General features: G+C 45.6%; 1 protein-coding gene across 1 annotated transcript in view; it reads left to right on the top strand.

Moving 5' to 3' along the window:
• LOC147081226 (A disintegrin and metalloproteinase with thrombospondin motifs 20-like) overlaps positions 1–13688 on the top strand; it is a gene marked incomplete at its 3' end in the record, with an annotated part of 134714 nt that overhangs the window by 39953 nt on the left and 81073 nt on the right. The window contains exons 3-4 of the mRNA XM_085980873.1: positions 10049–10173; positions 10913–10953. Of these exons, the coding sequence (XP_085836999.1) occupies positions 10049–10173; positions 10913–10953 (166 nt within the window). The remainder of the gene's footprint in view (positions 1–10048; positions 10174–10912; positions 10954–13688) is intronic.

The raw sequence follows: 13688 nt of genomic DNA, 5'->3' as shown, positions 1-13688 counted from the left end.
TAATCTGACGTACTTCGTCATTCCCTTGTAACCATTGGAAAGCTCAGAATGAGCCATTCATAGAATGCCGTGCATTGAAGTATAGCCTATAATTGAAGTACTCTGCCTGTAAAGCAGAGTCGAGAAACAGCTGGTATATACCCACCAACAGTAACACAGAACAAAATACACTGTAGAAGAATTAGTAATTTAAAAAAAATTCTGACTATGAATTATTAGTTTCACTGACCCAATGCTGGTCATTCAGATTGTAGTCTCCCCTGATTTTGAAAGAATCTTACTTGTAGCTGACATTGAGGGCTGTTTTGGGACAAGGAAGAAGTGGAAGGTAGAGCGAGAACAATGCACAGCATTAAATCACATGGTAGACGAATGACTACCTTGAGAACTAGGGCCAGCTTAAATATCAGCACTGGTGAGACTCCATAGATTCTATCACACAGGGAAAAGGTGCGGCCAAGGTAACGGAGCAAAAAGATATTGTCAAGCACCTGATGAGTCTGTATGGGGGGGAACCGTGATCACAGTTACATTTTAGAACCTTTCCCAAGGCTCGTTGACAGTAGTCAGAAAAATATGCTTGAGTGCAAGGTTATTATAAATTGCTTGTTGCTTATCTTTTTTAATATGCCAGTGCAAGGGGAGTTCCCTTTTCTTATCAATCACCTCCCATTTGCTGATCTCCTGAAGGAATTTATTTCCTTTTTTTTTACTGTACTGAGAAATCCAGGTGAGTGACCAAAACAGGACACCACCTAAGTTAAGAGGAGTAAAAGAAAAGATCAGGTAAATCAGGAAGAAGTGGTTAGATGATGCCCAGCTTGTGTTTTAAAAGACTGAAGATTGTAGGACAGAAAAACTATTGGAATTATGGAATTCTATAGTGTTGAGGTTCTGGGAAAGGATGAGCTGGAGTAGAACAGTTCAGTGAGTCTCAATTTCAACATAGTGGGTATGAAAGAGGAGGAAGAGCATGTAGAAGGGTATATGTGGAGCTTGGAAGGGACAAGATTTAAGATAGCACTGATCACAGTAGCATATTGATAAAATAAAGACAACAAAGGTTGGCGATGAAAGTTAACCTTACTGGGATATGATTTCCACAGGCACCAGTCACCTTCAGATATCTTACCCAAGTGCCCATTTCTCGTACATGAGCCTTGGCATTGAGTAGTGGCAGGCTATTTGACCACAAGGGGGCATCATAGCCAAGCCCAATCCTATCCTCAAATGACGTCTGCACACTTCCAGCAGCACTCTGTACACCGTATCAGCATTGGGAATCTTGGCCCAATTTCCCTCCCCGCCAATCCAGTGATACTGAGGCTAATTGTAGCTTCCACATCCACAAACTGTCACCTGTGAGATTGTTTTCGGAAGCTAATGAGTGAACCTGAATTCATAATATTCCATATCATCTATTGATTTCCAGTTTCCTCATTCATTCATCCAGGGTTTAAACTTTAGGATTTTAGAAGTGAGGTCTTTTTTATCCAATTCATTGAGATAACTAATGGTTTCTGTTTAAGTTTAGACACTGGCTTTCAGGACATACCAGTGTATACGCTCCGATTGCCACTGCTGGTAGCAATAGCATGGAATGGACGGTGGATATCAGGAAATTGGACAGAGTAGCCGGGTCTCTGCCCGGAAAGTGCCCAGGGAGAGTGTGATGAAAGTGGATGGAGCTCTTGCCAAAATAGACAAGAGCTTCATCACAACATTAAACTCCGCCCTGTAATTTCCCATAATCCTAGCTGGTAATGTGTTGCGAGTTTGTCGCGCTCATATCAAGCGGCCATTCTGAACTGACACCTGCTCAGGATTTCAAGGGACGCTGTTGGTTTTCAATTGCCAAATATTCAAACTGCTATTTTATGATGCTAGTTGCTTTAGCAGCTTTTTGAAGGTTTTAGGCCAAGCCTCCAGGTGGAGAATTTTCAGCTGCTGCAATTATAACTTAGAATATGGGCATTCCAGTAGGAATCCTGTTACTTGAAGGAAGAAAAAGAGAAAAGCGAGAAGAATGTCGGGCAATTGAGACTACACCTGATGTGGATCGTCTGCACCCACAGGTACCCACACACCACTTCAGCCATGCTGCTGGGCAACACTTCAGCATATCCATTGATCTGCTTGGAACCTAAGGCCTCTACAGCATCAGTACAAGCATTCATGAGAGACAATCCAACTAGGCTTAAGAACTCTCATCACTGGAGGCTCTGCTGCACGTGCTCCATGGTTAACTTCAGTCACCATAGGCCATTGTGCACGACTGCAGAGATGAAGCTAGTAGCCTCCCCTCACTTTCCCTCAGACAGAGCAAGGACGTTTGTCACATCTTCCACTGATTCCTTAAAACTGTGATGCTCAATTAGCATCCTTTTAATTTCGGATCTCATGAGGTCTGAATCCAAAGGTTCAGCAGCTGAGGAAGGATGTGAGTTGCCTCTCTGGCCAGCAAGTTCCTGCTGCTCCTCCTCACCTCTGCGCTTTCTATCACCTCTTATAACTCACTGGGGTGGATGTACCTGTGCAGGTGTTCATACTGGAAAGAAGGTGTGACACAAGGTGCTGTGACTATGGTAAGCCACTGTTCCCTGTAGCACACCTGCAAAAAGCAAAGAGCATGATGTGTTATGGTGCTGGCTTCATAACACTGGTTGAAATATTCATCGTATGAAAATAGAATGGGGTAAAGTTTGTCTTCGCTACATGGCCAGTAATCTGGTGTAGTGGATCGCTCGCCCATTATAGAGCCCGCCCGATATTCAATCCATGTAACGAAGATCAGACAGGTTCTACAATGAGTGGGCAATCCGTTCCACCAGATTACTGCCAATACAGTGAAGATGAAAATTTACCCCAATGTGTCACACAGCATTATGTTTCAGTATATGTCAGTAACCGAATGAGTTACAACAACAAAACTTGCATTTATATAGTGCCTTTAACGTAGCAAAACATCCTAAGAGTTAGAGGAGAAGGTGCTGGAGATAGTTTTTCTGCCTTCATTCTTTGCCCCACCCTCTAGTCTAATGATCTACTAAGTAGCACCTTCAAATGCAGGCAAGGTTTGATGTAATATGGACCTCCTCCTTCCAGCTCCTTCTCACCCTACTCATTCACTTACTCACTCATTTACTCACTTACTCATTCATTTACTCACTCACTCACAGACAGCCTCACATGTATACACTTGAGCACAATTCTGTATGACACTAACTATTTTCATCAGATGCTTTCTTCACTTTCTTTACTTTCTGCCGGTGAGCATTCTTCCATTACGACACCTGGACCTGCAAACAGACAAAGAGAGTTGAGAGGTCAGAAATGTGAGGAGCTCATATAGCAGATCCAAGCAGCAATCATGCCACTCCTCGTGGGTGTGATTACATGTACATGCATCATTGGCAAGATTTGGATGGATGGATGGATTTTGGGGCAATTTGCCCTTTAACAATTTGAGTGTAGCAAAAGTTACAGGTATTACTACTGCAAAGTGTGTCCTCATTCAGAATGGACATGCATAGCAAGCATTCAATGGACGGTAAGATAGCGTGAGAAGGAAAGGCACATTTCATGGCATGTTGACTTACTCAGAATAAGGTACTGGTACTTAGCTTATTTGGTAAAATCTCTTCCTCATTTGCATCTATCCTCTGGGTGGTTAAGGTCCCACTGATGTGCAGTGCTACCTCCTCCCATGCACTCTGCACAGCTCGCTTATGTGGACGGTGCCTTTGGGTGCTCAACAGGGCCACGCTTCCCCCAACAGCACCTCGACAAATGTAGCAGTAAAAACCATGCTGCCGTGCTCGGCCTCTGCTCCATTTTCCTGATTCATTTATTACAACCTAGAAAACCCGCAACAGCATCAGAATAGCTGGCACAGTCCCCTGAAAGCTGACCACTCAAGAGTGACCTCGATTGTAAACCTGTGACATGAGAAAACAAGTAGTTACACAGGTTTTGTAACATAAGCTGTAGATATATCCAACATTCCTTCCTTTGTATTGGAGTAAATAAAAGTAAGACCATCCATGTACCTAACAGTTACTGTCCCTTTTCCAAACCCCCCATTGCCCCAGTTCACACATCAAGCACCTTCCATTTCCCCTTTATTGCTGCCAATGTATCCCCTTCTCTATCCCCTTTAATTCCATCCATTTACCTCCTTCACTTTCCCCTAATGCCTGAGTCCTGCTCCTACCTGACTACTCAGGTCCAACTTCTAATGGACTAGACTGGACCGGTCCCGAAGGGAATCCAGTCACTGCTTACCGTGAGTGGAAACTCCCTATTCTCACAAGCATTCCCACTTGCCGTATGCAGCGGCCGGAATCCCTTCCATTAGTAGCGGGAGTGGCCTTGAGGACTGTTGTGTCTCCTTGTGTTCTTATACTATATATATTACAGACACTTTTAGTTCATTTTAGTTAGTGCTTTTACTTAGCTGTATTTTTGCTTTTGTTACAGTGCTGCCGCATGGTGCGGAGTGATGCAAGATGTCCGACGCTGCACTGTGCACTGCCCGTGCACAGTGTGCCACATAGCAATATAACTACACCATACCAAAGTAGTTCCATTCCAAAGTAGTTCCATTTAACGATGTGATACTATAACAATGTAACAAGGACAGTGTAATGTATGTACATTTAAGGGGGGAACTACTTTCTACAGCTCATGTATACTGCAGTACCGGCAGTGACCACACCTGTATATAACGCTGAGTAGTAATCTGTTGTTTCAGTTGCAGTTTGAACCACATTGAGTAAACACCTGTTGTACCGTTCTCTGCAGTCCTTTTCTTATTATTACACAGACGTAACAGTGGCGACGAGCAAGTTCGAACCTACCTGCAACTCTGCATCACCTCCCAGGGATTCACTCCTGGAGAACAGTGGAAGAAGGTCGAGTCCAGAAGCACAGGCGTCGACCACGGGCAACCGCCCAGTCATCCAGCGGAGATTTGAGCATCGCAGGGGAGGCTGTCGAGAGCCAGGCTTGGCTTTCCAGTCACGGTGGTCCAGCGAAACGGGCTGGCAACAGGTACTGCGCAGACCCTTCCCGGACAGCAACGGGCTAGAGCCCGACTGAGCGGCACAGAAAAAGGCCGAGCAGCGTCGACGGGGGAGAGAGAGAGGGCAGAGTGCACAGGGCGCAGCCGGTGTTCAGGACCGAGCGGCGTCAACGGAGGAGAGAGGCAAGAGAGAGCAGAGCGCAGCCGGTGGTCAAGGGCCGAGCAGCATCAACGGGGGAGAGAGGCGCGCAGGAAAACGCGAGGCGCTGCCATTGCCACGAGGACCGCAGAGAGCAGCGTTGGCAGCAGCGCAGGAGCAGCACACGAAATCCACAGGGCATCGCCATTTGCCACGAGGACCGCCGAGAGTGGCGTTGGCAGCAGCGCGGGAGACGCCATTTTAAGCCGCAGCGGGGAAGAAAGGAAAGCGCGGGAGATGCCATTTTAAGCCAGTCTAACCACATCCAAAAATGCCGAAGAGTGGCAGTATCACAGCGTTCGACAATGAAGTCGAAGATTGGACGACATATGTCGAACGCATAGAAGTATACTGCAAGGCGAATTAAGTGCCAGATGACAAGAAAGCGCTGGTATTGTTGAATTCAATGGGTGCAAAAATGTATGGCTTACTACGAAACCTAGTAACCCCAGAGAAGCCAGTAGAAAAGGATTTTGAAAACATAGTGTCAATCCTACAGGACCACTTAAACCCCACACCGCTGCTGATAGCAGAAAGATTTAAGTTTCACAAAAGGAACCAGCATAAAGATGAAAGTAATGCTGAGTATTTAACGGAACTGCGCAAGCTATCGAAACACTGCCAGTTTGGAACGGGACTAGCAGATACTTTAAGGGACAAGTTTGTGTGTGGGCTTCAAAGTAGAAGCCGTTTCTGGGTTCTTTTATCAGAAAAGGATCTTACGCTGGACAAGGCTTTCAGCATTGCAGTGTCACACGAAGCAGCAGCACAGGGTGCTGCAGAGATACAATGGAGACCACAAGAATATGGCACAAATGAAATGTCATACGGAACAGTGAAGTGGTATCGCTGTGGCAGAACAACACACGACCATAATGATTGCTGGTTCAAGGACAAAGTGTGCAGACAGTGTGGAAAAGTAGGACACATAGCAAGAGTCTGCAGGTCTGGAAAGAAAACCAGCAGCAAGAAATCTCCACAGGAGAAGTACAAGAAGGTACATAAGGTGACGGAGAGTAGTTCAGACGAACAGAAGAGTGATACAGACTCCGGAAGCAAGGATCTGGGTTGTCTGAAACTACATAATGTGATCAAAATGGAGGATCACCAAACTATCTGGGTCACGCTCAAGATAGCAGGAGTCCAAGTGAAAATGGAATTGGACACAGGATCAGCCCTAACAGTCATAAACCGAAGGGACTACAAGCGGCTATTCTCACATATACCCTTGAGAGATACAAAGATTGTCTTGAAGACGTACACGGGGCAAAAAGTCTACCCCAAAGGAAAAATAAGGGTGAACGTTATATATAACGGAAAGGAAACACCAAAAATTGACCTATATGTATTGCCAGATGGAGGACCACCACTACTAGGACGTGAATGGATCCGGAAGATACAGTTAGATTGGCATTCCATACAAGCACTGACTGTAGATGCCAAAAAGGATGACGACGTCACACCTGGACGACTGTCAAAAATGCTAACTGACGCACAAGAAGTGTTCCAGCAGGGACTCGGAACACTAAAAGGCATAACAGCGACGATCAAAATAGAGGAAAATGCAAGCCCAAAGTTTTTTAAGGCCAGACCGGTACCTTATGCGATCCGCCCAGCCGTCGAAGCAGAGCTGGAAGGTTTGGAACGTTCAGGAGTACTGTCCAAAGTGGACTGGAGCGAGTGGGCTACACCCATCGTTCCTGTAATGAAGAGGTCGTTGAGTAATACGCCTGGGGAACCAAAGAAGGTCCGCGTCTGTGGGGACTTTAAGGTGACAGTGAACCCAGTCCTTCACACTGTACAATATCCGCTTCCGCGGATTGAAGATATTTTCGCCTCGCTATCTGGAGGGAAACGCTTCACTAAGATTGATCTGGCCCAGGTGTACCTGCAAATGGAGGTAGAAGAAGCCTCGAAACAGTACCTCACGATCAACACTCATAAAGGTCTCTACCAATACAACCGGCTGGTGTTCGGGGTAGCATCAGCTCCGGCTATTTGGCAAAGGGCAATGGAACAAGTCCTGCAAGGGATTCCAGGGACCCAGTGTTATTTGGACGACATCCTGGTCACGGGCGAAAATGACAGTGATCACCTCGCCAACCTGGAGCAGGTGCTCACTAGATTGAAGGAATATGGGCTCCGAGCTAATCGCCACAAATGCGAGTTTTTCCAGAAGCAGATCTCGTATTGTGGCCACGTTATTGATAGAGGGGTTACATAAGTCCCCTGAAAAGATTGAGGCAGTAGTCAAGGCTCCAGCACCGGAAAATGTGTCACAACTGAGGTCGTTCCTCGGGCTGGTGAACTACTACCATAAGTTCTTGCCGAATTTGTCTACCGTACTACACCCACTGAACACCCTACTGCAAACGGGGGTACCATGGAAGTGGAGTGATGAATGTAAACGAGCTTTCCAGAAGAGCAAAGCATTGATCACATCAAAAGAGGTGTTGGCTCATTTCAACCCAGCACTACCAATTCGGTTGGCGTGTGATGCATCACCCTATGGCATTGGAGCGGTGCTGTCGCACAAATTCCCGGACGGCTCGGAGAGGCCAGTAGCCTTTGCGTCTCGGTCACTAACCTCAGCCGAGCGTAACTACGCCCAGATTGACAGGGAGGCCCTCAGCCTAGTGTGGGGAGTGAAAAAGTTCAATCACTATCTGCACGGGCAGAAGTTCACCTTGCTGACTGACCACCAACCACTTGTCTCCATCTTTAATCCAAAGAAGGGCGTTCCGGTGATGACTGCGCAACGGCTACAAAGATGGTCCCTTTTTCTAGGGGCGCACCAATATGAAATCGAGTATAAGGGTACGAAACAGCATGGAAACGCTGATGGGCTATCACGCCTGCCACTGCCTACTGCGGAGGAAGCACCGGCAGTGGATCCTGTCGAAATATTTCATTCGACTATAATTGAATGCTTGCCAGTAACTAACGCTGGTATAGAGAAGGAGACCCGAAATGACCCGACACTGTCTCGGGTATATGATTTGACGGTGAAGGGATGGCCAGCACATGGCGACTCACTGTTGCCAGCATTCTCATCCAGAAGAGAACAGCTGTCAGTATGCCAGGGGACCTTGATGTGTGGATCCCGAGTGGTAATTCCACCCAAGTTAAGGGAGAGAGTGCTCAATGAGCTTCACGAAGGTCATCTGGGAGGGGTGAAAATGAAAAGCCTTGCTAGGGCTTATGTGTGGTGGCCGGGGATCGATCAGCAAATCGAGGACCTGACAAAGAGCTGCTCAGGATGCCAGAAGGTCCAAAATGCACCACCACATGCCCCTCTACACCCATGGGAGTGGCCCTCATCTCCATGGCAACGGGTGCATATTGATTTTGCTGGTCCATTCATGGACTCAATGTTTTTAATAGCCGTGGATGCGCACTCGAAATGGCCTGAGGTGATCAAAATGTCCTCCACCACCACGGAGAAAACTATTGCAGTCCTACGGACCATTTTTGCCAGGAATGGCTTGTCAGAGCAGATTTGCTCTGATAACAGACCACAGTTTGTGTCCGAAGTGTTTCGAAGATTTATGAAAAGGAATGGGGTAAGGCATTACCCATCCGCCCCATATCATCCAGCCACAAATGGATTGGCTGAGAGGTTCGTACAAACCTTTAAAAAAAGAAGTAAAGGCCATGTGCGATGACGACATTCCACTGCAGCATAAGGTGGATAATTTCCTGTTAGCCTACAGAAATGCGACACATGCAGTCACCAGCCAGGCCCCGGCCATGATGTTCTTTAACCGAAGGTTGAGATCTCGTCTGGATTTGCTCAGACCAAATGTACGAAGAGACGTTGAGAGTAAGCAATTCCAGCACATCAGTGAGAAGCCGACAAGGAGCTTCAATGTAGGGCAACCAGTCTTGGCCCGCGACTACCGAACAGAGAAATGGCAACCAGGAACGATATGCACATGGCAGGGGCCACTAATGTACACAGTGGACATTGGGGAGAGCATCGTGAGACGCCATGCTGACCAGATCTTAGAGTCACAGGAACGAGTCAACCCCATGCCTCGCCCATACGTACCTGGTGATGAACCCGACGTACAGGTAGCATCTACCCCAGAAACAGTAGCAGCGGAAACTGATGAACCAACCGACGACAGGGGGCCAGAATCCCCTCCGCACCAAGAGCAAGACACTCGGGAAAGGCGCTATCCAGAAAGGATCAGGAAGCCTCCCCAAAGACTGAATTTATAAATAGACTATTTTCAGCTAATGTTGCTTGTTAAAAGTGTTAATTGTAATTAGTTTGATATTTAATTGTTAAATGAGTGTTATGGTACTGTTAATCTAAAAGGGGAGGAATTGTAATGTATGTACCTTTTAAGGGGGGAACTACTTTCTCCAGCTCATGTATACTGTAGTACCGGCAGTGACCACACCTGTATATAACGCTGAGTAGTAATCTGTTGTTTCAGTTGCAGTTTGAACCACGTTGAGTAAACACCTGTTGTATCGTTCTCTGCAGTCCTTTTCTTATTATACACGGACGTAACAGACAGAGGGACTCCGTCCAGCCTGGTCCATTATTAGCCTGATTTGAGTAGGAGTGAAAGTGAAGGAGAGGAGCCCGATTCCCACTGATTTTTGTCAGTAAATGTTGATACCCTGAACGGTCTCTGACTACGCCAACTGTCAGTGTGAAATGCTGACGTCTGGCGCGAACGCTGATTGTACTGAATTTTTTTCCTTCAAAAATGCTCTCCATTTTAAATTGCTGCTGCTGGGATTGAAAATCTGCAGGCAAAAGCAAAATCCCATTCCACATTATTAATGTCTTTTATTCTTCATCTATTCAGGAAGGACCGTCCATCAGTTTTAATGCAGCTACAACTCTTCATAACTTCTGTGTGTGGCAGCAGACACAGAACACCCTGGATGATGCTCACCCATCTCATCATGACACGGCAGTCCTCATCACTAGGTAACTGTTGCATGAATACCTGGACTTCTAGAACACTAATTTTCAACATCTGTTGCCTGATTCTAGATTGTTACATTGAATTCTTTATTTCGTGATTTCTAAGATAAATATGCCGCAATATATTTGCTGCAAATAAAATGCGGATTTACTAGCAAAATAGAACAAAACAAAATAGGAAAAGGTACTTCGCTGGCCAGTGCCGGATAGGTTTTGTATTTAGAATTCACAATCAGTACTGTTTAACTCACGAACTGGGTACTGTTGTAAAACAAAGGTGTAATACATTGTTTGCAACCATCAGTTCAGGGCATCGGATCAGAATCAGAAACCGTTTAAGGGGAAAGCTCTGGCAGCTGTTGATTTGATTGAAAGCAAACTTTGCTTCTCCTTTAATTATCATTGACGCTTCCAAATGGTCATGCCAAGAGTCCATATTAATCTTGACATCATACTGACATAATCAGTTTAAGCTCTGGATGCACTGGATTCCAAATTTGAGCAACACTGACAAGAGGGGGAAGAGATCTTTCTTCGCCTGTCTGTGACTTGGATACATACCCACTGAACCTCAGGGTCCAGTACCTGCCCAGTCCAGATTACTTCTAGTTCCTAATAATAGTTGAGTAACATTTTACCCCCTAACCTTCTCCCACCCCGACTTTAATTTCCTCTGTCAGTACTGATCAGAATTTCATTCTTTATTAAAAATTCTTATCTAGTTTAATTTGTTTGATTTTAGGGAAGACATTTGTAGAGCTAGAAACAAGTGTGATACTTTGGGTAAGTGAAACAGACCAACTTTCACAGTTAACCATGCAGAGTGGGCTTACTGTACAAGATTCATCATGCTAATAAAACTGGAGTGAAGTAATTCCTTAGAATGTGATGAGATTCGAATTGCCTTTTATTGTTTCAGTATAAAAATAATGATTTGATCTTGCTTGTTCAGTCCTGTTAAATATACATGAAAATGCAGTTCTGATGAAAGGTTTGGATGTTTTAGAGTTGCTCAACTGAACAATTATCTAAAATGTCGAAGCTATAACTGGAGTTTTCTTTGAATGCAATGCCCTCTATCTGTTTTGTAATAATGGTTTTAGCGATATGCTTGAGATTTCCATGATTGCAATGTATCATTTCTATGAAGATTTTGGTGTCACTGTTTCAAATAAATTGCACTTTTGTTTGACCTTTTTTATGGGAAGTCTACCTCTCGATCTCACTCTCTGCCTCTTTCGCTTTCTTTCTGTGTCTCTCAATCGTTTTCTGCACCTTTTTCCCTTTTTTCATTTTGGCTTTTTTCTGTTCTCTTTTTCTCTCTCTGCCTCTCTTTCTCTGTCTTTTTATTGTTTCTCTTTCCGTGACTTTTTTTCTCAATGTCTTTGCTTCTCTTTTTGTTCTCCCTTTGCCAGTGGAATCGCTGTTCTCTAAATGAAATCTGGGTGAGACAAGAACAGCTTCATAAAGGAGATTTATAGAGCGTCTTTTCAAAACTCCGGATGTCCAAAAATGCTTTGCAGTCAAACACCCAAAAGCGATATTGCAAAATTTACAGTCTACTCCTCTTAATTCAAGGTCACTTAATTTGAATCATATGTTAATTTGATTTTTTTTCCCCAAGAAAAAAACCAGTTCCTATGCTAGTCTATTAATTCAAGTTTCTGGATAATTCAATTTTTTTCTGAGCAAAAAGAAAATGACTTTGAATTAACAGGATTAGATTGTATGCAGTCAGAACTGGTATCTCTGGCAGGAATTTTGAGGAGGAAGGCGGGTTGGGGCGGTGGGGGGGGGGGGGGACACCAAGGAAGGAGGGAGGGATCGGGCCATGCAGCTAAAAGGATTGGAGGGGGGGGGGGGTGGTCAAGCAGCAATTGGTGGGGGAGGGGAGAGAGGATCGGGGCCAGATGATCGGGGAGGGTGAAGAGAAGACTGTGGCCGGCTTCAGCATCATTGTGTGGGGGGTGGGGGGAGGCCTGGGGAGGGTAATCGGAGGCCTGGGGGGGTGATTTCCAATTGCAGGGGGGGTGTGATTGTTAGGTAGGGACCCTGGATCCAGGAGGTAGGTGTAATGACATTTATCTCCTGGATGAGGCAGTCCCTGCCTTGCTGTAACTGCCGGATTTCATGAAGTGTATAAAACCCGACCAGACGCAATTAAAAACAAAATGGAGGTTAAAAGAGGTTTCCAGCCTCATTGTAATATTTAGATTGAGGTTCCACCCCCTGGGAGTGGGTTGGTCGCCCGCCCCCCATACCACCTCCATTAAAACCTGAAGTGGGCGGGTTGGAGGTGGGATCAGGTCCGGAATTCCATTTTTAACAATTTAATTACCCCCACGTTCCAAACCCACCCATTTTTTAGGTTAAAATTCCCCCCTCTGTGTCTGGTTAACCTGAATATCTAATAAGGACACAAACAATTTTCTTCTATTAGCAATCATTTCCCATTATAATTGCACTTGAAGGCCGGAATTTTCCGGGGGGTCAGTGGATGGGATTGGTAGTGGGTCGGGTGGAAAAGTGTTTTTTTTTTTTTACAATGGATCGGGAACCCACTGCCATGCACCTTTCCCAATGTCTGGTTTGTCAGCACTGAGCAGACCCGGCACGCAGTGGCGGGGGAGCCAATTAAGCTCATTATTGCCTTGTTGACGGATCATTAACAGGCTTTTCTAAATTAACTTTTTACTTTAACTTCATGGCCAAGGGAACCACGCTGTTCGGGGGCCACGTCTGTCAATCTGAGGCGGGAGTTTAATTGCCATTGCTCCAGCTGATTAATTGACAGCTTCAAATGTATAGTAAAAGCTCTCACCTGACTGATCATCACTTTCCTCAGCTACAAGCTGTTTCTCAGACCATTTCCAGCACAGATTGCAGACTTTTCACTTTCCACTCTCCATCCACTCTCACCTCATTGGAACAACCTCTCTCACCATTGACAGAATGTTTCTGTCATCTCTACTTCACCTGCCATATATTCCATCAACATGGGTGGCCTTTATACTCTCTCACCTTGGTCCTCAGAATCTGACCACGATCAGCCCCAACACCAGCAGCACCAGGCACGCCAGCAGCACCAACAACAATACCAACCTTCTTCACCTGATGCTGCACAGGACAGAGGGCATCAGCACCTGAGCACATTGCTGCCCGGGAGGCCAGGGATGGCCTCACCATGGCCAGATATACTTCACTTAACGCTGTACACCCTGTCTGCCACATGATGTGGCAGGTTGGCACCATCCTACACCAACACCATAAAGCATCCCTACAAAGCCCAAGACATTCCTTTCACACTCATCACCATTGCGGGGGATACCGTTATGTCTCACCATTCACTGCAACTCACTAAGCCACTTTCAAAGGTGCACACAAATCTGTCCAAGAGAGCAAAGTGTTGAAAATGAAGGTTTCAATGTTTCACAGCGCATTAACAGAAACTTTATATGAACATTGGCTAAAACACCCAAGTGGCTACTCTTGTGTGTTAATTGTTATGATTGCACTAG

Source organism: Somniosus microcephalus, unplaced genomic scaffold (genome assembly GCF_052327205.1).
Source record: "Somniosus microcephalus isolate GS21.2 unplaced genomic scaffold, FLI_Smic_1.0 scaffold644, whole genome shotgun sequence".
NCBI classification, from domain to species: Eukaryota; Metazoa; Chordata; class Chondrichthyes; order Squaliformes; family Somniosidae; genus Somniosus; species Somniosus microcephalus.
This window is presented reverse-complemented; position numbering and strand designations above follow the sequence as displayed.